Source organism: Notechis scutatus, chromosome 3 (assembly GCF_049901735.1).
Source record: "Notechis scutatus isolate UNSWTSFEM ecotype Mainland chromosome 3, rNotScu1.2, whole genome shotgun sequence".
In the NCBI taxonomy this organism is placed as follows: Eukaryota; Metazoa; Chordata; class Lepidosauria; order Squamata; family Elapidae; genus Notechis; species Notechis scutatus.
Window position 1 is genome coordinate 88,294,122 of NC_142011.1, and position 25,881 is coordinate 88,320,002.

At 37.0% G+C, this 25,881-nt stretch overlaps 1 protein-coding gene across 9 annotated transcripts; it reads left to right on the plus strand.

Moving 5' to 3' along the window:
• Nucleotides 1-25,142, plus strand: SLC35A3 (solute carrier family 35 member A3). Of its 9 annotated transcripts, XM_087960725.1 has the most exons (9): nt 1-38; nt 729-862; nt 12,547-12,751; nt 14,061-14,215; nt 14,304-14,426; nt 16,161-16,332; nt 19,481-19,599; nt 21,602-21,735; nt 23,269-25,142. In XM_087960725.1, exons 3-9 carry the CDS (start codon nt 12,565-12,567, stop codon nt 23,357-23,359), a joined length of 981 nt encoding a protein of 326 aa, XP_087816851.1. In that variant the 5' UTR covers nt 1-38; nt 729-862; nt 12,547-12,564; the 3' UTR covers nt 23,360-25,142. The 9 variants fall into 9 exon arrangements, with proteins under 9 accessions (XP_087816851.1, XP_026527596.1, XP_026527598.1 ...); XM_026671811.2 differs by having other exon boundaries at nt 1-862; XM_026671813.2 differs by lacking the exon at nt 729-862.
• Nucleotides 25,143-25,881: the final 739 nt, after the last annotated feature.

A 25,881-nucleotide genomic window follows, 5' to 3' on the forward strand; every position in this document is an offset into this window, starting at 1 on the left:
ACCCGGAAGGGAAGCGTGCCAGGCTCCCAGCGCGGCAGGTGAGAGTCGGGAGAAGAGACCCGGGAGGGCTAAAGCGGAAACAGGGGGATTGCTAAGCAGGGAGGGCAAACCCGCAAGCTGGGAACTCCTAACTAGGCGCGAGCGGACAGGAAGGAGGCGGCTGGGAGGATCTGGTCGGATGGATGGATGGATGGGTGCAGCTTAGGTTGAACTGAAGCGAGGCAGAACCTGGAAGCGGGGAGCGAGGGATGGGATGCAGGGTAACGCTCCCCACGGCGGGCAAAAGTGGAGAGATGGCAGGATCGGATTGCACTTGCGCTCGCCCTCGCTTGGTCAGCGCCTTTAAAGCGGCTTCTTCATCCCGAGGCTGGTAACATCTGCGTCTGAAACCTTCTTTGGAGAGCGCGTCCCTGAGGCTATGCGGAGTGCCATTCCTTTCCAAGTTAAGGCAGCTGGGTCGCCTCTCTCTTTGGGACTGGGATGGGATGGGATTTGCTGGTTGGAGGAGAGCTCTCTGCTCCGTCTCGAACTCAGTTATGGTAGCCAAGGGTTGCTGGCGAGGGATTCTGTGGTCGAGGAATGAATGAAATCGCCTGTTCCCGGAGCATGCACAGAGTGCTTATTGCCTCGGTTGGCTAAGAGGAGCGGGTTGTGCGTTAATCCTTAAAGCGCGAAGCTTCACAAAGATTTTTTTTTTAAAAAAAAAAAATCCTAATCCCTAACTGTAGAAATTAAACGCGAAAACTTGTAAAACTAGAGGAGCAACATATATCAATGGCAGGAAGTGGCTCAGGCAGGAGCAAAGGGATTAAGAAACAATAGCTTTGGGGACAAGAAGCAGGATGCGCGACTATTCCGAAAGGTGAGTTACAATGCAGTGGGCGTGGTAAAAATCAATGAACGTAAAAATATAAGGCAGTATAGAACAACGATACCAGAAACAAGGACCATCTAACCAAATGTACACATGTGTCCACTGCAGCCATCCAGATCCAGTCATTTGCTTGCTTACATACAAGCAAATGTTGTATGTAAGCAAGTGTTTATAGTATGGACTATTGCTTAGGAATAAAATGGGAATAAAATGGTAAGATTTTCAATGTATTGGCAAAGGAACAGAAAAATGGAAAGGTTGGCTAACATTATCAAATAAAAAATCCTGTGACTTTCCTGTATAAATGAATGTTGATCATTCATTATGGCACATTCAAAGCACAACGTAAGAAGTGATTATTAATCAATTTGAAGCAAGGGACAGTAATATAATGCAAAGAAAGATTGTCCTACCAGTAAAGTTGTATTAAACATACACACAAAGGGCAAAGTTACACTATTTTTATTCAAATATATTGTATAGAGACATATTTATATTTTAAAATTATATATGGCTGCTGACAGTTCCTGTATGTACTTTGAATTAATTCCTATTTTGAACCAAGCTTATAGGTTTATTTTTATTTGATTATTTGTTTTTTAAATTCATATCCCACCTATCTCAGTTACCTGCTAGGAAACTTTCTGCCAACAGGGAGAGTAGCATACATGCAATATTGATGTATTAATAAGTGCTACATGCCCAGCTGTATTTGTTTAAACATCACTAACAGTTTTTATATTGTTATAATAGAGAACAAGAAAGGTTACATCCTGTGTGTACTTAATAACTATTAATCATCTAAGAACTAGTAACACAAAACTCAGTGCATCCCAGAATTTCCATAATTGCTGGATTATTATCCCTTTATCCTTCCATTATATATCATACTGTTATGGTAGTCATCTTATGATGGAAGCTAACAGACATGTCATTCATTGTATAATTATTCTTCTAAAAGCTTTGGAGTTTAGAGGACATAACTTTGCATTTGTAATTCTGTCACTTTTCTCCACATCATCTACATTTCTCTCTTTATTAGAAAAACAACCATTTCAGTGAAAAAGATGGAATAGTTCCCTTTGATTAATAGCACTAGTATATATTTAAAATATACAATTATTTTAAAAAGTATTCTGATATTACTTTTACTATATTTTTTACATACTAGCCTTACAAAATTGTTTTTTTTTTCCATTTAAAAGATTTTTTGGTATATTTACTGTTAAAAAAATATTCAGGAAAAACTACATTTTTAAATGGGAACTTTCCCTACCTCTAACTGAAAAAATATGAGAGAAAAATGTGAACTTGTCAGATAAGAAATTCGTGGTGGCATAATTACATAGATAAAACAGGAACTTACTTTTATAGGAAACCAATAGAAAACTGAATATTTTATATACTGTATTTAAAGGATCTGGAGTCAGTAGTACAACATATTAATATTGTCCTATTTGCTATCCTTTCAATCAGAAAAGACTACGAAAATAATTTAATTACAATTTATATGCTTCAGCTGGAAAATCTTTGAACAATATCACTACTCTTTATGCTGAACCTGGTTAACTGGCAGAGTTGCCCTCGTTGGAATGCTTTAGTCTTTCATACAAATATTTTAAAAGGTAAAACACTACTCAGATATCACCTTTCTTTGTTGAACCATTGAAAGAAAGTCTTTCAGTAGCAGAACTTGTTCCTAGCTTATTTTTTCTAATTGCAAATAAGTTTTTTTTTTAAGTAAAAGAATAACAAAGGTCAATGTTGGCAGATAGACAAAATAAACAGAAGGTGATACAGTACGTTAATATCCTGGAATTTAGATGGATTATCAAAAGTTGAACTAGAAACTGCATAGAAATGACAGTGTGTCTGCTGATTGCTGTATTTGAAAACCACACGTACTTTTCCTGTATCTTTAAAGTAACAACTATGAATCAAGTCGCACCACATCTGATTTCAGATAAGTGAGTTCCAGATGCTGTCATCTTCCATTTGCAAATATTTAATATTTTGCCACTTTTCTATCTTTTCTTTGCCACAAAGGGTAGTTGAAGGATATAAGGACAAAAGAACTGCACAAGAGCTTCTGGTTAGAAAAGTTAGAATCTATTTCTCTGGAATTATGTTCTATCTCTACATTGTAGGTTTCTATATGTTCTTATTTAAATAGTTTCTTTAGACATTACTAGTCTCAGACTATTAAGTGTGGCATCATAGAAAAATCAAATGGAAAAGGCAAGTTTAGATAATATAAATGTAATGGAGTAAGCTAAAGTGCATTGGAAACAAGCAGTACAGGAAAGGTGAGCTTATTTCCTCATTCATTCATGTTTGCAAAGTGCCCAAGGCAGCTGACAAGGTAGTCCTCAACTTATGACCACAACTAAACCCAACATTTATGTTGCTAAGGAAGACAGTTAAGTGAGTTGCGTCCCGTTTTACAACCTGTTTGCCATAGTTGGCGCTTCCGAGGCAGCTGCCTGCTGTATGAGGCATTCTTCCCCAGATTGTACATGGAGGTTTCCTCGTGAAACCTAGGGAAGATGGCCTCATGTCAGACTGGACATGCTTCATCAAGCTGGGGCGGTTTGGGTTTCCCCAGACAGCTAAGGGTTTGTGCTGGGCCCAGTTGGCCTGGACCTTGCACTATGCTGCAACTCAGATTCTTCTTGTAGTCCCAAAGCTGCAGAGTGCCAAGAGGTCCCTGTGGTCCAACCTGATAGACTGGGCTGTGGTGGTTATGGCTTTTGCAGCCCCAGAGCTGTGGTGCACCAAGAAGCCCCTGAGACACAGTACAGGTAGTTCTCAACTTACAACAGTTCATTTAGTGACCAAAGTTACAATGGCACTGAAAAAAGTGACTTAAGATCATTCTTCATACTTAGGACCGTTGTGGCATCCCCATGGTCATGTGATCAAAATTCAGGCCCTTGGCAACTGACTCATATTTATGACGGTTGCAGTGTCCTGGGGTCATATGATCCTCTTTTGTGACCTTCTGACAAGCAAAGCCAATGGGGAAGCCAAATTCACTTAACAACCATTAACGTAAGAACCTCTGTGATTCATTTAGCAAATGTGGTGAGAAACGCTGTAAAATGGGGCAAAACTCACTTAACGAATTTCTCAGCCACATACATTTTGGGCTCATTTGTGTTCATAAATTGAGGACCCTATATAGCAAGCAGCCCCAGAGCTGTGCAGTTATTTGCTGCCTCCCAAGACATGGTGTAAGCTGACCAACGGGGGAAGTTGAAGGCAATGTCTTATCTTACTGAAAACCAGATGAGAGGGACTAAACCCAGAATAGTTTGGATTGGGATAAATCCTCAGCTAACCATTAGTAGAATTCAGTTAATGATGGCAATGGGGAGTGCTGGAATGGCTGATGCTAAGCAGTGCAATCACACGATGTCACATTTTACAACTGCATTACTTAGCAATGGAAATTGCTAAGTCCCAAATGTGGTAATAGATTGAGGACCTTCTCTGGTGTGTAGGTCTGGTAATCTCTGATTAATATTCAATAGATCTAATTCTGTTTTGCTTCTGAATTTAGATAAGACCAGGAAGGTACTGAACCAGGAAGTAGGAAAGAAATATACTGAAGGAAAATTCCCAAGGCAATAATTTTATAACATGGTTGTCATTATTATGGAGACCTTTTTGAGGTTGCCAAACAGGAAGAAGCAAACCTCCACTAGTCTCAAAGAACAATAGGAATATTCCTGTTTACCAAATATTGTTTTAATAAAATCTAGGTTGTGGCAAACAAGTAGAATTGAACCTCTTATCGAATTATGGGAGTGTTTTTAAGAAGAACCTCTAATTTGTCACTTACAATCTGTCAATCTGGAAAAGAGCTAGAAGAATCCAGTAATTATATTTATATTTCATAGCTTTCTTACACTTTTAGTAACTTTTGCATTATATTTCTCTAGGAAGCTTTTGAAGTTAGAAAATATCATTCAAAGTATTGCAACATAGGAATTTAAATAAGTAGAACTAAAGGAACAATGAAACACAATCCCAGTGTGATACTATACACCATTTTGGGATATACCGTATTTGCCGGCGTATAAGACGACTTTTTGCCCGAAAAACATGCCTCCAAGTGGGGGGTCGTCTTATACGCCGGTATATCCACTGCCGGCTTTCGGATGCTTGTTGGACGCAGCGAAGGCGCCTCTGGCTTCCTGGATCCCCTGCGTCGCTTCCGCTTCATCCCGCTCGCCTCGCTCCGCCCGAGGCTGCAGCCTTCCTGCTCTTCCCACGGCCCCTGGCACTCCGCCCTGCCGCTGCAGCCCCGGGGATTTCTGGAGGCGTTTCCGGTGGTGGTGGGGGGTCGTCTTATACGCCGGGTCGTCTTATACGCCGGCAAATACGGTAACTATCTCTATGAAATAAATTATGATTCTGGACATTACAGGTAGTCCTTGACTTACTACCATAATTGAGCCCAAAATTTCTGTTGTTAAGTGAGTTTTGCCCCATTATATGATCTTTCTTGCCACAATTGTTAAGTGAATCACTGCAGTTGATAAGCTAGTAACTTGGTTGTTAAGTGAATCTGGCTTCCTCGTTGACTTTGCTTGTCAAAAGGTCGCAAAAGGGGCTCACAATGATCTTGGGACACAGCAACAGTCATAAGTATGAACCAGTTGCCAAGCATCTGAATTATGGTCACATGATCATGAAGATGTTACAAAGGTTGTAAATGTGAAAAATGGACATACATCACTTTTTTCAGTGCTGTTATAACTTTGAATGGTCATTAAATGAACTGTTGTAATTGAGGACTACCAGTGTGTGCTACGACAATTTATCTTCTCATACTCATAAAGGTACTATGCTGTAACTCATGTGTCATCTTTGGAACAAGCACAATAACCAAGGAAGCAGCAGCATATAATCATTATCCCAACAAAGTAAAATTTGGGGGATTATTTATATTAACTCTGCTGGTGAATCTGTCAAAATATTTATAGCACAATTGCATACATTTATATTCAGGTTAACCTTTTTTTTTTTTAACAAGATTATTTTTATTCCTATGCTGCTCTTCCACCAAAAATGTGGTGGAATATAATTTAGGTTCCCAGGAGGGAGGGACTGCATTCTAAAGGAGCAAGAGAGAGAACAGTTGAAGTAGTTTGGTTGGGACAAAAATGGTCAAGAGAGCTCCTCTTTAGAGGTTCTCAATATATATCTTTAATGATGCAAATAGTCTGCTTTAATTTGCCAAGATTCTGTCTGTAGGTGAGGAATAATAAAGAAAACTGCTTAGAGGTTTCTCTGCATGTTTTTTTGGAGCCTGACACATAGAGAGTTTGGAGCAAAATATGTTTAATATATTTCTAAAACAATGTCAAATATTATATTTGTTGCAAAATGATGATTGCTAGAGCCACGGTCATTTATGTAGAACACCAAGACTCCAACAACTACTGGAGGCTACTGAAATGACACTGGTTCTGTATTTAATATTTAATATTAGGTGCTTTGTGAAATGAGATAGCGTGCTGAAGATTATAAATCTTACGTTGCTAAGCTAGAGGAAACAATCAGAAGCCTGTTACGTATGAGGTAGCATAATGGGTGATTTATTGCCCTTGCATAAAATGTAAATTATTGTTGCATAAGTGCTGACACCTCATTTGGCTTTAGTACATTACTAGAGACTACACTGCACTGAAAGAAATTTCCTTTCTACATTACTTTCTGTTCATACGAGCTGTGCAAAAACTGTCATTTGGAGTTATTAAACTATGGAGCTACTATTTCTACTGAAAAAGGAACATTTTTCCTAAACTTCAAGTTTGATGTTTACTGAAGAAGAATATGAGAATGAAAAAATGGATTTGGCAAGTTGTGACTACCCAATTTTTGAGGTTATCATTTTGTTTTGAACTTGTACAGCAGCAGATACTGGTTGATATACTTTATGTACCTTAACCACAAGACTGACTGAATACTGCTCTCATTTTTGTTTGGGAACCATGGAAATTCAGAAGAAGCTTGTTCTTGAAGTTGGTATATCTATATGCATTTTTAAAACATTTTCTAGTATGTATTATTTATTAGGAAAGCAATATTAAGAAGATTTTGATAGTTACACTGAATACTGGTAAAATGTAAAATGATTGGGATCCAGAGATGTGCTGTTTAGTATGCCAAAAGAGTTTGAAATTTGTCAAGCACTTTTTTTGCATTTTTCATTGATCTCAGTGCTGTGTTATATGCTGCTTTTAGAAATATCAGTTTTAAAAACTGCATTTGAAGAGGAAGTAGGTGTGTTAACAATATTAGCAATGGATATTCAATAAATTTCACAATGTTGTCTTCTGTTCGTTAGGATAGAGTTGATAGCCCACATGTGGTAAAATCAGGCAGGAAAAACAGCATGAAACCATGAATACTTTGATCATTGTAAATTGCCATTATATTGAATTTGTTCATTGTATGTCTACTTTCTGTAGGATCAGTTATGTTGCTTTGAATATACAGTAATTAAATAGATTTAGGTTCAGAACCTAAATCTATGTAAAAATGTTTTGGTTTAGAATTTGTGAGTAGATTTCTTAATGTTGATTTTTAATGAACAGAAAATAGTTATTTGATACCTCCTGACAAAAGTAGTAAAACTTGTATCCAGGGTAAACAACCATTCATCTTGTTAAAATAGATAGGTTGACTATGTTAGAGTCAATCCTACATAACACTTGATTAATTAACTTAAATATTTAATTTTTACTGGATTGTATTTTAATGTTTGTACTAATCTCCAAATTAAACTAAAATACCCTGGATATATGAACATCATACAGAAGGATTGTAACAATATAGACATACAGTAAGTGTATGTATTTATACATTACCTGCATACACATTTAGGCAAAAAAACCAAGAATCCCTCAGTGGAGATAATGGCAAAGTTTCCAAAACATGTTCTGCTTGCCTTATGCCCCAAATTCACAATATTTTAAAAGATAATTTTTATAATTCCTGTATTTTACCATATTTTAATCCTAAAAATAAGTTTGGTATTCTTTTTAGTACCTTGTTAATTTAAAATATGCATATACAAACAAAGTATAAAATGATAGTAGATTCTAATTATTGCTGGGTACAAAAACTATGACTTTAGACCCAGATACAATTGAAAGCTATATAGTTGTATCCTTCCCTCAACTGATAGCAATTTATAATATAGCTCTCCATCTGCCCAATCCAAATACTGATTTTCAGAATGTTACAATTAGACCTATTTTTTGAAATGACATTGAGATATCTATGTATTCAATAATTCCTTTGCCAAATTTAAAATTGAATTATTTGACTCTTGATTCAAGACAAGTAAAAGTACTTTTATGGAGTAAAAGTATCCTTTTGAATTGTTTTAAAAGAACTTCGGTTTATTTATTACCTTTCTGCCCCAGTTAAATTGTTTAAAGCTACAATAAAAATAGAACAAACAATTAACATCTGATAAAAACAGAGTCACTCTTGATGTCTTTATTTCCTCTGAGACTAAAATATCTTGGCTAAAGAAGAAAGTATCGTTTTCTTTTTCTGAAAACAGAAAAAGGAAAAAACCTTATTAAAATTCATAAGGAGCATAGCTTGGGGCGAGCAAAAGAAAGGGCCTTTTCTCATATGTCTAATAAATAATGTTTGGATAGTGCTTATATCTTTAAGAGAGTGTCTCCTGCTGTTCTTTTTGGACAGTTAAAAAAAATGATGTTAGGCCCCAGCAATTTTGGATTTTAAAAATTAGAGCAACACCTTAAATTGTGCTTCAGAAAAAAGTTGGCTGCCTTCAGGTTCATCAATATGGGCACAGTCTGGTCCTAATCAGGGGTAGGATTCTACTGGTTCTGTCCACCTCTGTAGAACCAGGTGCTCTGAAGAGCAGCAGACATAGAACCAGTTTTATGTCTGCTGCTGTTTTAGCCCACCCGCCTGCCCGGGCTCTTACCTGTCCTTTATTTCCTGCTTTTTCAACCTCAGCTGCTTTGAGTGACACATCTGTGGTTGAAAAAGCAGGAAAAAAGGGCTTTTCCAACCACTGTGCACCTGCACGCAGCACTGCTCAGCTCTCTGGGCAGCTCAGCAGGTCGTAAATTGCACTCACGTGACTCGCGCATGCGCACACGGCGCAGAGCAACAGAACCGGTAGTTATACCGGTCGAATCCCATCCCTGGTCCTAATAGCATGAATCCATTAGCAGCCTGAATACAGAATTCTAAAATTTGCCTTTCATGGGGCTCACCATAGCTGTTGCCCTGTAACCATGCAACTCTTGCTGGTTTGAGAAGAGTTGCAATAGACGCATTAACATGATGGAGCAAGTGCCTACCTTGCTTCTGTCACTAATCTGGAAATCCATAAAGACATGGGTCCCCAAACTTGGCAACTTTAAGACTTGTAGACTTCAACTCCCAGAATTCTCTATGCTGGCTGGAGAATTCTGGGAGTTGAAGTCCACAAGTCTTAAAAGTTGCCAAGTTTGGAGACCTCTGCATAAAGATATAGAGATCAGGAAGCACTGTGAACTTTCTCTTTCAGGAAATGTAGTCCCCATCCAAAATGCCTAGACCAGAGGTCTCATTCTCGCGGCCCGCGGGCCAATTGCGGCCCTCAGGACGATATCCTGTGGCCCCCATCGTGATATGAAAGTATAATATTAGTGTATAATATAAATATAAAGTATAATATTATGCGGCCCAGCCTCACCCAGACTCTGCCTCCAGCGGCCCCCAGGTAAATTGTGTTTGAGACCCCTGGCCTAGACCTTCTGACTGATCAACAATACTTTTGGCTTAGTTTGTTTCCTTTCAACAAGCCCATTACTGAAGATAGGCAGCAGTCCTGCTGAATCTACTTCCTTGGAGTTAGATGCAGTAGGCTCAAAATTTCATTCCAGCAGTGTCATGCAGGGATTTGGAACAAGGTGGGAGATGTCACTGGCTTAGACTTGAACAGTTAGTCTACCAGCATTGTATGTATGCAGTATATAGAACCAACATGGGTGTGATATTTTAAGATCTGCATTGGTACCTCTCTGTTGACTGCTGTTCAAAGAAGCCACAGCTTTCACAGGGCTCACACATTGGTTCAGGAAAATGTCCGTTTGAATTAGGGAGGCATACAGGAGCGGATGTGATTCTGTTTTGCCATGTTTTTGTCCTATTTATTCTGAGCCTGTGTGACTAACTACCTTTGGCTTTATATATATGGAGTATCCATTTGGATCTTAGTTTTTGGAGCCTGATCTGAACTAGAAATCAAAATACTTACTCTGGTGGCTACAAGGGATGGGCAAAACAAATATATGTATCTTCTTGATAGATGGGTGGTTATACAAATTTAATATATGCCTAAATAAATAAAATCTTAATCATGAATAGTTTCCCAGAGCCACCTTTAAAAATTTGTTCTTTCTTTCCTGAAGTGAAATTGGTTAGTTTAGATTTTTTGCTACTTAGCAGCCACCAGATATATTTAACAAGAGAAACAAATGTCCAGATAGCACAGATGATTTTGTTGATAATTTCTTCAAAGGGTGAATTTTTCCTTTTTTTTTATTAAATCTCCGCATTGTTACCAGAAGTTTTTTTCCTGCTTGCATTTCCAACTTAACAGGAAAGAGAAATATCTTAGGTAAGCATTATAGGTTTTAATTTCTTTTACTGAGCAAATAGTATGAGAGGACTAGTAGCGTCCTAACTCCTTCAGAGCAAGTTGTTTTCATTTTCTTTAGGAGTGGAAGGACTTTGCTCTGGCAAAAATTAAATAGTATATTTGGGGTCTTGAAGTTTAGGAGCAAACAATAGGGGTCGAGTTGGCATTCTCTTCAAATAGTTGCTGCAATTTCTACCCCGAGACATAAGCAACAGCTCTTTAATTATGTATTAAAAATGAAGCACATGTTGGAAAAAGCTATGATTCTTAAAACTATACGCAAGAGGTTCATTCTACAGTATAGAAAAAATCTTTATGAATAGAGATTAGTTAATCTTCCCATAGGTGTGAATTATCTCCTTCATTTTTCTTTAAAGATAATAAATCAGCAATATGTTAAGGCATTGCATAGACATATCAAGAAAGATAACCAATAATTAACACGAAAGTAAATGTTCAACATATTTAGTGATAGGCTACTTATTTGATTTAGGCTTCAATACAGTTCCATACACCATAGTTAAACCATTTAACATGGCACATGAATCCAAATATTGTCAAGTCAAAAGGTTTCTGAGGAGGAAATTTTGACAGAATAATGGAAAAACAGTTAAGAACTTAGGATTTGTTACTATCTATTAAAAGTTTCTGTCAATTGTTCCAAATGAAGTATTTTAATAGTAATTTTTAGAAAATCTTTTTACTGCATGTCTCTCCTAGTTTGTGAGGTAGTCTCAGGAGCAGAATGGTATTTTGATCATTTCATTACAACAATAGTTTGTAATACTGTAAAGTTAGCTGTATTGTCAATGTTTTAGGGCTAAATTACAGAAAGAGTAATTTCTCAAGGAAACTAGTAACAGAGGCCTTTTCCCAACTGATCATGTTTTAGTAAGTTATCCTCGCCAATAAACAAACAAATAAATAATATGTATATAATATAATTTAGTCCTAACTTCAACATGGAACATGTTTCAGTACTCTTCTGTGACTTAATCCAAAGTCATGCTATCCAAAGCCACAGACAGGCAATTCTTTTATCACGGCCAACAGAAACATAGTAAAAACATGAAGACTTTGAATATTCTGAAAAAAATGAGCCTGTGAAAGAGGAAAAGTAGCCTGAAGTTTGGTATATCCATGGGGTCTGCCTTAAGAAAACTGCCACTTAGGAGTAGACGAGCACACATTTCAGCGATCTGAAATTTAAGGGAAAGAGGAAGTACTCAATAATAAATTAATCTGTAAGGAACGGCATAACTCAAACCATTCCATCCTGAATATCTCAGTAACTGCATGCGCGCGCGCACACACAAACTATCACACACATAAAGGAATGCAGAATCCTCTATTCTAAAATAACAACAGCACTTTGATTTCAGTCTGTAACATCATCACAACTTGTGACAGATTTTGTTAAGGTTTTTTTATGTTGTACAAAATGTTGGTCTACTTTATTAACACAGTATTTTTCTTATGAGCAATATTCATATTTTGACTAAATTTTCAAAAAGGCAAAACTCCTTTTTACCTTTGAGAAATGATACAAATGGTGGGTTCAGCTAAAAGTTATATTGAGAATTATATGTATTATATCCAAGAGCATTGGTCTAGATTGGCTATCGGTTTTGTTAGACAAGAAACTTCCTTTTAGAATTTGGTTTCTTAAAGCACTTGATTCTACAGATCTGCCAAGAAATCTGCCAACTGGTTGATATTAAAGGAAACCTACTCAGCATTCAAGACATTCCAGACTGATTCTTGTTAAATATAAAGAATAGTATAATTCAAATAAATTAATATAAAGCAAATAAATTAATTAATAAAATTGTAAGAAGGCCACATCACCTTCTTTCCTAATGTGGCTCTTCAGCCTTCCCATTTTATATGCTGGCCCTGCTCTCAACAGGGAATATATCACATGACAAAATAATCTGTATAATTAATTCTTTCTCTCCCATCCTCTTCTGACTTTCTTTTTCAGGAAGGTGATAATCAAACTATGTCTACCAACTTAAAATACCTTTCTTTGAGCATATTAGTCTTCCAGACAACTAGTTTGGTGTTGACTATGCGATATTCTCGGACACTGAAAGAAGAAAGACCTCGTTATTTGTCTTCAACTGCGGTGGTCATTGCTGAACTTTTGAAAATTACTGCTTGCATTTTGTTGGTTTACAAAGACAGCAGTAAGTATCTCAGTATTATCTTCAGATATTATATAAGAAGTTAATAAGACTCCTTCCCAGGAGTAAATCAAATACATTGGCCAAATAAGTATATTTATTAAAGAAATCGTAGAGACTTGGAAATCGTAGTTTGCTTTTTAAAGGTTCAGATACCGGTAGCTAACATAAACTTAAGCTACGTAAACTTGAAAATACTTACAGAAGGGGTACATGGGGGCATGGAGAGTAATTACGAGGAAAGGAAATTCAAATTTGATTCGTCAGTGCCAGAGGTAGTATTCAGAAGGTTCTGATCAGTTCTGGAGAACTGGTAGTGGAAATTTTGAGTAGTTCGGAGAACTGGCAAATACCATTTCTGACTGGAGATTTTACAGTATCCTTCCCTTGCCACATCCACCAAGCCATGCCCACAGAACCGGTAGTAAAAAAAATTTGAATCCCACCACTGATCAGTGCCTTGAATGATATAATCAGCTGTTTGTGTGGGTGGGCACACGAGCCCCAGCCAAACTTACCTGAACTGTGCATGCGCGCGCCTTCCAGCTGATTTTTGGCCCGTTTGAGGCAGTTTTCAGCCTCCCTGAGGCTCGAGGTAAGCCTCTGCAACTTTAGGAGGCTGAAAAATGGGCCTTCTGGAAATACCGGAAGTGCCCGTTTTCAGCCTCTGGAGGGCTTCTGGAGCCCAGAGGAGGCCATTTTCGCCCTCCCAGGGGCTCGAGGAGAGCCTAACCCTAATTCTAACCCATTTTTCGGCCTTCAAAGGCTTCAGAGGCTCCCCTTGAGCTCCTGGGAGGGCGAAAACGGCCTCAATTTCTGATGGTTTCTGGTAAAAAAAAACTCCATTGGGGAAAGTGGATTTGCACTTAAAACACATGACTCACAATTACGGCGACTCAACATATGACTGCAGTAAAAACGGTTGAAAAATCAGATTCCAGTCACGTGGTGACTCGACTTAGGACCGTAATGAGTTATGACCAAAATTCCATTCCAGTTGTTCCAGTCATAAGTTGAGGACTACCTGTATACTCTGAAAGATATACTGTGAAGGTAGAACTTAGCCATAGGAACACGTTCACTTACTAGATTTTGGTCTAGCTGTTGTCTGCCCATATTCATTATTTAAGGAAATAAAAATGATGACAAAGAAGGAGGGGAATCTAGGTCCTTCACAAATTTCAGAATATTCCAGTCCCTTAGAAATGGCATGTTTCACATTAAAAGCATTAAAATGTTTAGCTACAAAGTGATTAAAATGGATCGGCTTCCTTCTAACTAATAATATATACTGCATTTTCTCTTTGCATAGAGTGCAGCTTGCGAACTCTGAACAGAGTGTTACATGATGAAATTCTTAACAAACCAATGGAGACCCTTAAACTTGCTATTCCCTCTGGGATTTACACTCTGCAGAATAACCTGCTTTATGTTGCTCTGTCAAATCTAGATGCAGCCACTTACCAGGTACTTTATTTTGATAGTGTCTTATCGTTAAAACTCAGAAATCAAACCATGGGCTATTTTATTTTATTTTTTTCTTTTACCTTTTTAGGTCACATATCAGCTGAAAATCCTCACAACTGCATTATTTTCCGTGTCAATGCTCAGTAAGAAATTAGGTGTATATCAGTGGCTTTCATTAGTGATCCTGATGGCTGGTGTTGCATTTGTACAGGTAAATACTGTTATGAATATGTGTCTTAATGCTGGCAGGGACAATCTTAATTTGTTTTGGTAATAGAAACTTGGTTGATGCCTCATCACTCCTATACTGCATTTAAATAGGATTTGGCTGCCCTCTAGCATACCAGCTATAACAGTGGTGGGATGCAAACATTTTTACTACCAGTTCTGTGGGTGTGGCTTGGTGGGCGTGGCAAGGGAGGGATACTGCAAAATCTCCATTCTCTCCCCACCCCATTAACCTGCTTTCCAGCTCTGTTCTCCTGTGCAGGGCAACAAAAGAAGACCCAGTGCTCAGCTGGGACTTGGGAAGCAGAGAATAGATGGAGCGGGGCCAATCAGAGGTGGTATTCCAAACTACTCAACATTTCTGCTACCGGTTCTCCGAACTACTCAAAATTTCCGCTACCAGTTCTCCAGAACTGGTCAGAACCTGCTGAATACCACCTCTGAACTATGAAAAAGAGGTATTTTCACAAAGTTAGTTTATCTGAAGACTGCTATCCCATCTTCCTTCAACTGTATTTCTTGTGCAGGCTTAACTTACAGATGGTAGGTTTCTGATCTCTGCATTATAGGTAGTATTTGCTTAGTGACCATTCGAAAAAAAGTGACTTGTGACCATTTTTTATACTTATAAGCATTGTACATCTCCATGGTCACATGATCAAAATTCTGACAAGTAGCAACTGACTCATATTTAGCGTCCCAGGTTCATGGGACCCTTTTTGCGACTTTACGATAGGCAAAGTCAATGGGATAGACAGATTCACTTAACCATCTTACAAATTTAACAGCTGCAGTGATTCATTTAACAAATGTGGCAAGAAAAGTCGTAAAATGGGGCAAAATTCTCTTAACAAATGTCTCACTTAGCAACATAGATTTTGGGCTCAATTGTGGTCATGTCAGCTACCTGTATATGGTAGCCTTCTTCTGAAGTGACTCTAGTTTGTCATTGTCCTTTTTAGGCTGAGATATGCAGAACTGAACATAGTATTGTAAATGTAAAATGAAATAGTTGTTTTCCATGATCTAGACTCAATTTTATGTTTGTAAACCTCCTAAATAGTATTTGCTTTTTAGCAGTTGAATCATACTATTGGCTCATGTTCAGCTTGAATACCCGGATCTTGTTCACCTATACCTCTGCCAAGCCAGTTTTCCCAATCCTGTTCTTGTGCCTTTAATTTTTTTCTCCCAAAATGTAGGACTTTACACTTTAAGTTTGTATGTTAATGTTCTACCGCCTATACTTGTGTGAAGAGAATTACTTCCTCTATACCTAGTATTAACCTTAGATCTAGTAATAAAATGTTTATTTAGTAAATCTGTGAATGACATAAAAATTTATTGTAACCACTAGGCAGAGTAAGATTAGAAAGCAGATTGGTAGTTCTTAAAATCCTATTGCATATTATTTTGAATAGTACTTGCTTCAGCTTGGTTTTATATTCAAAACTCAATGGATTCCTTTTGTCAGTACAGTTTCTTTCAGTATGTGGTGACTAGTGGCTTGCATAGATTAATCACATGCTTGAATGAATAGCCGTCAACTGATGAATCTGATTTGACTGAATCTGTGAAATTTGTACGTGAACTGGCTGTAAAGGAGACCATTATATGAAATGTTACCGGTGTGTTACTGCATTTCCCCCCACTTCTTTCTTGTTAATTTTATTCATTAATTTAAATATATTTTAATATATTACTGTATTTCCTTTAGTGGCCATCAGATTTGCAGACAACAACAGCTAAAGAACTTTCAGCTGGATCACAGCTTATGGGCTTGCTAGCAGTACTCATAGCCTGCTTTTCTAGTGGATTTGCTGGAGTATATTTTGAAAAAATTTTGAAAGAAACAAAACAATCAGTATGGATTAGAAATATTCAGCTTGGTAAGTCTTTAAAAAAAAAAAATCTAAAGGAGAGATTTAGATTTGCATCCATTTATTATTAAGAGTAGTTCAACCTGTTAAGTTTAGAGTTACAAAGGCTACACTCTGTTTGATATTAACTTTTCTAAAAGGAACTCTATTATTTATATCCTGTTACGAATATTTATTACTGGAGTCAGTTTCTGTTTGATTTCTGCTAATATTCAATGGATGATAAAGGCAATGGCTAGTATCCAAATTGTAGTGCAATTATTACCGTGATACAAAGAATGTATTTTTTTTAAATAAAAAAGTTGTCTCATTCTTGCTATATGACAACTCCCCTTTGAAACTTCGAATGTATTTTTATGAATTTGGTATGGTGGGGGTTTTGCTGTCAGAGAAGAAGTATTGTATGTCTCACTTCAAATAGCTAATGTGTTAACATGAGAACCAATTAAATTAAACTAAATGTTGCCATCTTTCTATAGCCATTATCACAGGCATCTGAACAAACCAAGATCACATCAAAATTACATGCATGTGGTGATGTCATGATGCATAATCCACCCTTACGTACTTGTGTCCTGTCATCTGATGCAAGTATGTAAGTCAGTTTTTGTGTCATGATGCATGTTTTGTCACCTGCTCACCCCAGTGGCACCCTTCTTTTTAAGACAAAAAAGGGAAATATTTGTATCTACAAATGTTTATTGAAGAATGCTTTTATTTAAAGACATTTTTCTGTTTGAATAGACATCTAGGAATAAAAAAAAATCATAGCAGTATTTTTAACTAAAGATGAAAACAAATGAATATTTTCTCCCACTAGGTGGATTTAGGAATATAGACAGCTGTTTTTAAAGAGAAACGACATAAGTATTATCATTGCACCTGCATTTTATATACTGTATGCCTATATAAAAAGTAGTGTAATCCAAAGTGCCTATTAAAAAAAAGTACTCTCATAACTCCTCATAAAGTAATTCAAAGTTGCAGTTGAATGTCTTTAAACTGTGGTTGAAAGTCTTAAATTAACTGTGCCCATTTTTATTAAATTGCCTGTCTGTTAAACTATATAATGTAGTGCTACCTTAAGACATAATTCAAAGTTCTAGAATATGGCCCACCACAAACAGCAACAATAAAATGTAATAACAGAAGTGATGCAATTTAAAAAATTCAAAACAGTAATACAGGTAGTCCTTGACTGACAAATACAATTGGAACCGGAATTTTGGTTGCTAAATGATGTGGTCATTAAGCGAGTCATCACGTGACCAAACCTAATTATACTACCAATTTTACTGTGATAGTTAGATGAATCATGTGATCATTAGGTGAACCACACACACATTTATTAAGCAAATCCAGGCTCCCCAATTAACTCTGCTTGTCAGAAGCCTACTAAGAAGTGACTGCAAGGTTCTGCAACCATTATAAAAGTGAGTCAGTTGCCAGTTTCCCCAATGTGACCTCAACTGTACGTCACTTTTTTCTGAAGCCATTATATCTTTAAACTATCATTAAATGATCATAAGTTGAGGGCTGCCTCTATTGTTTGTAATATATAGGCAGTCCTCATGTTTTTGATATATTATACAGGTAGTCCTCAAGTGACTACAGCAATTGGGATCAGAATTCCCATCGCTAAGTGATGTGGTCCTAAAATCTGACCACATTGCTTAGGGATGCAATCCTTTTAATCCTTATTGACATTAAGTAAGCCCCTTTTCACAACTTTCCCCTGGGTTCCAGCAACCAAAGTCAGTGGGGAAGCCGGCAGGAAGTTGAAAGTGCCAGGTGGCTCACAAACAGGCTGCAGGCAGGTAAATGGCTGCTGCTGGATAGAAAAGGGAATAAGGGGGTGCACTGATGAGGCATGGCATGAACTCAGTGAGGCTCAGGGATGGTCCGTGGGTGGAGGTGCAGTGCCAGCACAGCAAGGCTCAGGAAGAGTGTGCGATGGTGAGGAAGTCATGGCTCGAGTGCAGCTGGGGGAGAGTGTGCAAGGTGTACTAGTGGCAGGGAAGCATAATGCAACCTCAGGCAGGTTTGGGGGGAGTGCATGAAAGGTGTTTCAGTGGTAGAAAAGGTACAGCACAATCGTTAAAAGGGGCTGGAGGAAGGTGCAAGGGTGGGAGAGATTCCCTGAATGATTTGTGACCTTCTTTGCTAGGTTCCTCCTTGATTTTGCTTGAGGAGGTATGGCAGGGAAGGTTGTAAATCACAATCAAAGTGACTGCAAGGACTGTGCAACCAGTGGAAGTGCAAGCCAGTTGCCAGGTGCCTATATTGCGATCACACGATTGCAGGGGTCCTGGGACAGCTGGTCTACAAAGACTGGTTGTCACTTCAGTGGTCGCAGGACAAGTGGTCATTAACTGAGGACTACCTGTAATAATAAGATAGGCTGATAGAACTTCCAGAAAAAAAGCCTTACTTACTTGGGATGGGTTAACTTGGTTTCTATAAAATTTCATTTCATGTAGATGCGAAATCAAAGAGTTCTCCAGTAGACCTTAAAAATGAGGAGGTTAATATTACTACACTATTCTACACTATTTAGAAACTATAAGCCCTTTTCTGCCCCACAGTGGTTAACAGATGCAACTGCAATTAATAGTGGTTTTATGCATATTTTTGCTGTGATAAGCTGTACATAAAACTGCTTCCAAAGTAATTAAGATAACCATTTAAAATGGAAACCATTTCAGGAAAATAGAAAATCTAGTTTTAAAACCGTAACACTTGTTAAAGAAGCAGGTTCTAAATCTAGCAGATAATCATTGGCATGTCTGAATAAATAAGTTTTCAAAACCTAAGTGTATCTCTTTCTCACATATGCTTGATAGAAGCTGCTTAGGTCCTTTACATGTGTAATAGAGACTTTCAACAGACTCACTGTAGTGAGCAAATAGCATTTGTGAGGTGCTGCATTGATATCAGCTTTTAGGATCAAAAGTTAGGGTGTCATCACCATTCTTTGATATTTTCTTATATACAGCACAAAATAATAACTAATATTTAAAGATACTAAGAGAGGTTTCTACTTGCACCTGAATTATTGAAGTACATAATCCAAATTGTTACTGGGTAGCATAAAAGAACAATCAGAATTTCTTTTCTGTCCAACTCACCATGGCTCAATATTTGTCTTGACTTTCAGGATTTTTTGGTAGTATATTTGGATTGATGGGCGTATACATTTATGATGGAGAACTTGTATCAAAGAATGGATTTTTTCAAGGTTATAACAAGCTTACCTGGATAGTTGTAGTTCTGCAGGTAATACATCCAACATTACATTTTATCAATTAGGCTTGTGTTGTACCAGTACTGAAATTACCATTGATTTGTTCAACTAATACTTTAAAAAAATGTTCTATTTAACCAGGCAAGGGAAAGCATGGCTTTGGGATTTTTTTTAACCTCTTAATCACAATTTCCAGGTCACATGATGAGATACAGTAAGTCTTAAATAAGGGACCTTGCACAGTCTGGCTTCTAGAATACTCTACAGCTCCTTTACCAGAACTGGCTATAGGTTCTGTCTGTTTAGTTAGTACAATGAAGTAATATATTGTGTGACTGTATTGTCTTACTCTCATGATTGTCTCCATGTGTTAATATGTATGTATATATGCATTGGGAAGCATAAAGCAAGCTGCATGTGTTCCATTCTAAATCATGTGACCAGAGGCAGGCCTTACAATAGAGCTGTCAACAGCATTCTGCCTCTCCTAAAATACCTGAGATATTTTTTTTTCTGAAATGTTTTCCTCCATTTTTACACCCAGTCCTTTTTTTTTTTTTTTTTTGCTGCTAGTTTCTCCCACCATACCAAAATTGAACTTGTTCTGTTCAGTTTTTGGAAGCTTATCTTAAAGGACAGAGTTCCAATATTCCACTGGCGTGGAAAGAATTAAAAAAAAATGTCCCAGTTAATCAGACACATTAATTTTTATTGAATTGTTTTATTATAAATGCTTCCAAGGTAAGTCTTCTGTCCCTCATCACTAATTATGAATACCAATTATTTGAAAAATGAACTTCTGTTTCTTGATAAACAGAAATAGAAGTGATAGGAAATGGTTAACTTTGCCTCATTTAGTTAGAGGGTAAGGTTAAGAATAAGAACAGTTTAACACTTTGGGTGTTTATTAAGACATAATAAAATGCACAGTATGGAAACAACTTTAAACCAAAAGCAGAAGAGAGTATAAAAACTAGATCTAATGGAGACTTTAAAACTTGCAAAATTGAATTTTTATGATACAATACTATGCAGTTTAATATTATATATTTATATGTTATATAATATATATTTAGTCAAATGTTTTAGCATAAATCATCCAGAATCAATTATATTAAATTAATTTAAAATATTGAAATTGGGAGATTCTTTTTCAGATTAAACATTTTAAGGGGTCTGCATTTAATGTACTATTTGTTCAGCAACCATTTAAAGTTATGATAGTGCTAAAATAATAAGCTCGTGGCCCATTTACAATTGTATTTAAGACTCATTTAAGACTGTATTTTCAGACTGCCAGCACAATTGCATTGCTTCTGATGTGTAAAAGAGCTTACTCTTTTGAAATCTCTCTGCTCTGGGGGGTGTGGAAGGCAAAAAAAAAAAAAAAAGCAATCTATTTCTGTCCTTTGCCTTCCCCAACCCCACAAAGGGTTTCAAGAAAGTATGCTATTTGCTAATCACACATTTTGAGAGTGGTGTGATTGTGCTGGCAATTGGAAAGGGTCAAGCAAAGGAGACTGTCTGCAGAAATTGCTTGCTTCTGCCCCCCTGTAGAGAGATTGGAGATAAAAGGATTTCCAGAGAGTAAGTTGTTTGCATAGTACACTCTGGGCTCCCACCCCCAAGTTATGGCATGATTGTATTGCTGTCAGAGTGTACAAGACAGTAATCAGGCACTCTATCATGCAAAGGATCCTATGCAAAGGATGAGGCAGTGTTACAAGGCAAACAAAAGGTAATCTTGTCCCAGCTGAAGAACACAGCTGTAGTGACTTGATTTCCCCAATGAGTAACTGCTTTACTGAATGATGGAGATTCCAATCTCAATTAGGGTCATTAAGCGAGGACTAACTTCAATAAAGTACATATAAAAATCATGGCTTTCAGGATTAAGGCGGTAGAATAATGTAACATAAAAATAAAGTAATAACTTTTCTTTTAGGATTTCTTTGCTAAATATGAATAGTAAGCTTTATCTGATTAACCATTAAGGTTAATAAAATGACTATTACATTTTCAATGTTTTGTCAGGCACTTGGCGGCCTTGTTATAGCAGCTGTTATAAAATATGCAGACAATATTTTAAAAGGATTTGCAACATCATTATCTATTATATTGTCAACATTAATTTCATACTTCTGGCTTCAAGATTTTGTCCCTACAAGGTAAGTTGTATTTTTAACTTTGCCTTTAAAAACACAGCAAATGCCTTGGACAAATATAAATAAAGTATAATTTAAACTGAATTTAAATGTTTATATGTGAGTTTATAAACTAAATATTTTGCACTATAATAAAGGAACTATCTTTTGTGGAGCAATATTGCACATGTCAACTCAAACATAAACCAGTTCAGCTCCATGGGGTGGATTTATTCAATGGTAAGGAAGGAGCTTTTAATATGCATGTTTTTCTTTCATCCACAAACTTTAGTAGCTGCATTTTGCTGCCAGATTTTGATGGTATAGCATGGGGCCAAGATAGTTATCTGGAAAACGTCTTGAAAGAAAAAAATGCAATGTATGGGTTGTCCTATTTTTGTCTACAAAATATTAGCCTAAATCAATTGTTTCAGAATAAGGCAACTTTTTTTAGATAAGCGTGGCTGAATATAAATTAATCTGGATATTTTGATTCTATTAGTGTTATATTTCTATCACTGCCTAAAATAATATATAAACAAGCAAACAAGTAAGTAAAACATCTAGGTGGATTTGCACTCAAACGGAAAAATATAATGTTTTCCTCCAAGACTATAAGACTATAGTTTTCAACTTACGACCAACCACTTAATGACTGTTCAAAGTAAGTTACAGCACACCCTGCCGTTGCCACTCGGGTGTGACGCCTAATAGGCAATTCTGTTTCCCCTCCACCACGTGCCACTTCCATTTGCGTGCCGCACCCCCTAACCCCGCCAACGCCAGAATCTGTTTGCCATCTCACCCCCGCTCCCCACAATGCTAGAAGCTGTGTCGGCCTTGCTCCTCTCCTCCCCACTTTTGTTGGAGCTGACTGAGTTGCGAGGCAAGCCACCTTTGTGAAGCTCCCTAGAGACGGCCATTCTACCCTTCCTGGTGCCACCCAACACACTCGCCTGTTTTTGTTTTTTTTAAAAAAATCTTGCATTAAACACTGCCCCCCATAGCCTCTGGGATTGGCCCATTGCCAACTCCTGGCCCGATTCATCACATGTTGGCCATGCCCACACCTGATTTAGCGAAGGGGAAAAATGTCCCGATACATCACATAATGCTGCAGTGACGACGTGAGTTTGATGCCCCTGGGCTGGGGATTATTTGTCCTGTGCTGCCAGTGGCCTGGTGTCTGGGCAAATGGGCAGGGATGAAGGGCCAGAGGCAAAGGGGCCAGGGACCCATTGGCGGCGGAGAATGGCCAAGGGAATGCCAGTGGAGGAGGAAAGCTGGTTGTAAATGGGTGAAGCGGGTGGCTGGGGTGAAGGAGGCGCGACCAAGGGTCCATGCCTAAACGTCCCATTCTACGCTGAATGTGTTAGCTAGATGGTTACATGATGGTTGACTATTATCTTTATAATTCATTCATTTAATTCATTCCATTCCATTCATTTTTTATTGTGTATGTCATCCCGAATCATTATGTAAGAGTCATTATATAAAATACCCATGTTATGAATGTACAAAATACATATTCTAAACATTTATTCTCTTTCTTTTTAGTGTATTTTTTCTTGGAGCTGTTCTGGTAATAGTTGCTACTTTCTTATATAGTTACGATCCAAAGCCAACAGGAAATCCTACTAAAGCATAACAGAGTTTCCATGTCACAATATTTTGCCAATATTGTGGAAAAAGGACTTCCAAATACTGTTGGAGGATTATCAGGCACTGAAAGAGTTTATACTGTGTCAAAAGGATGATGTTGAATAGTTAAATTTGCAAAACAAACTTCTGTAAAAGAAGGGAAGCCCAGAGCAAAACTTGAATGGGTTGCTTCTAGAACCTGGAACTAGAAGTGCTTCCAACTTGAACTCTGGGGTTAAATCGGAATGATTTACCATTTTCGACAGCTGCAGAAATGTCCTATGCATTCTTCTTGCAACAGCACATGACAGCATTTGTTAAATCATACCTGTTTTTGCAAGTTATTTAATCTTTTCTAATTTTATATGAATGCAGAGATCTGTACACACACACACACACACACACACACATACACACACCAAATCAAAGAGATACAACATTTTGTCCTACAGTAGTCTTTTCCATATTGATGTCCTCCGGGTGTTGGAGTTTGGATTCGATAACCTACCAAACAATAAATTCACCAGGCTGGCTGGAAAACTATGGAATCAAAGTATAATATCTGGTGGGAAGATATGTTTTGTTTTGGGAAGAAGGTTTGATGATGATGTTTCTGATAAGTATTCCTGTTCAAAACCAATGAAGTATCACTGAATCATTTGTAGATTTATAATATTTTATATAGTAAATAATTAATTCACTGAAATTGATGTTATAAAATGTACTGATGTAAATGTCTTACAATTTCATGGTGAATTCTCCAAGAGGAACAATTTAATATTTTCATTTGGAAGCTTTGTGTGTATGAATGCCACAAACTAGATTGCTGCACCATTCTGAGTTTTTAAAAAGAGAGCCTCACCAACTAGAAGCAGCATAACTACAGTATCTGGTACTTGTTCTACGCTAGATGAATGTCATTGTACATTGCCATAACCGATAATATGTGTCTTCAGAGAACAATTTCTTTACTTGATAAGAACATTCTTACAATTTATGGACAGTACATTTCATTGCTTACTATCTTAATTTGAAAATATTTTTAAAATGTATTTTTAAAAGTAGCCATATAAACTCTATAAAAGTATTATACTTCCTTTTGGAGCCACAGTAGTATATTCATGTGTATATAATGTACTATAATATAGAGCTTTGAAAAAAATCTGGAAAACTTATTTAAATAAGTGGCTCTGTCCAGTCTTGAAATTCCATTGTTAGAATACATGCTAATTGTATTAACCAAGAAATGAAGAACGTTACTGTGCAATAAATATTAGGCATGAATTGTTCAGGTGTGTAAACGAAAATGGCCATAAAGCCCAATGGAACCCTTTCTGCTCTTCATTGAATATAAAACTTGAAATTACTTTTATGCTTGGGTCCAGGTAATTGCTTTTGATGCAGAAGAGCTTTGTTGGCTGTATGGCAAATCTTTATGAACTCAAAGGGCTGTAGTCACACCAGTAGAGATCATACCCAGATTATTTTGGAACGTTGAAATATTTAAATATGTTCAGAGAACATAAGACAGCAATAGGCTCTGTGAAAGTAGTTTGTGTACATTTGCTTGAATAATGGTAGTACATCATTGAAATCCTCATGGAAATTGCTGCTCAGAAATTATGATTGTAATCGTGGAAGTCATACTGGCACTTTCTGATCCTCCATGCAGACGCCTGGAACAGCTGAGCTGCATTGTTAGGTGGAACTCTTTATTTTTAACACATTGTAGGCCAGTCTGACCTAAATGCTTATAAAATATACCACAATAAAATAACGTCTACCCTGCATCTCCCTCTGGCCCATATGCATCTTTTAATAACTACGGTTCTTCTGAAACATAAAACTCATAGAAAACATAGTTGCATGATATAAGACTAGGAATTTTAGATTTTTTTCTTGGAATTTAATTATACTAGACGGGTAGTTAATGAATGACAATGAATTAAAGTAGAGGCTCATAACCCTTTTGCATTAGTTACATTTGGGATTATGCATTCACAATATGTTATGATTGTTTTATGTAACAATAATGGAAGAAAGACTGAAAGGTTTACTCCTTCACAAAATGATTCCAGTATTTTAAATTTTAAAAAAATGAGGCAAGGAGCCTGGTATGTAGCAAGATAAATTTTTATACATGTATAGATACTCATACGAACTATATGCTGTCTCTGAGAGTTTAATTGATGTGTGTGTGTGTGTAGACTCTGCACTATACTTCTGCACTATACTTGTGTCAATAGAAGCAATTTCTGCTAATGGAATGGAAGGTGGATTCACTTCCTTTATCCATAGGCCCAGTTGCATCTTTTAAAAGCCTTTGGAACTTAAAAAATTCTAAGTTCCAAAGTGGATTTTGAGGTCAGCCAAAGGTCAGAGGTCAACTAAAAGATTGATAGTAAAAAGTACCATTCTGCTAGCATATTTTTTTAATTCAATGTAGAAAAAGTTTACTTTATAGCACAATTGCTATTGAAAGCAAATGAACAAATTTACAAATGAGATACTCTTATAACAGCTCCACTA

Excerpts from the sequence above, each read along its gene's own strand:
- SLC35A3 (XM_026671810.2), top strand. The coding sequence starts at position 6,877 with ATGGAAATTCAGAAGAAGCTTGTTCTTGAA. Across the intron at positions 14,427-16,160 it reads CTGGTGTTGCATTTGTACAG|TGGCCATCAGATTTGCAGAC; the intron begins GTAAATACTGTT and ends TATTTCCTTTAG. Across the intron at positions 21,736-23,268 it reads CAAGATTTTGTCCCTACAAG|TGTATTTTTTCTTGGAGCTG; the intron begins GTAAGTTGTATT and ends CTTTCTTTTTAG.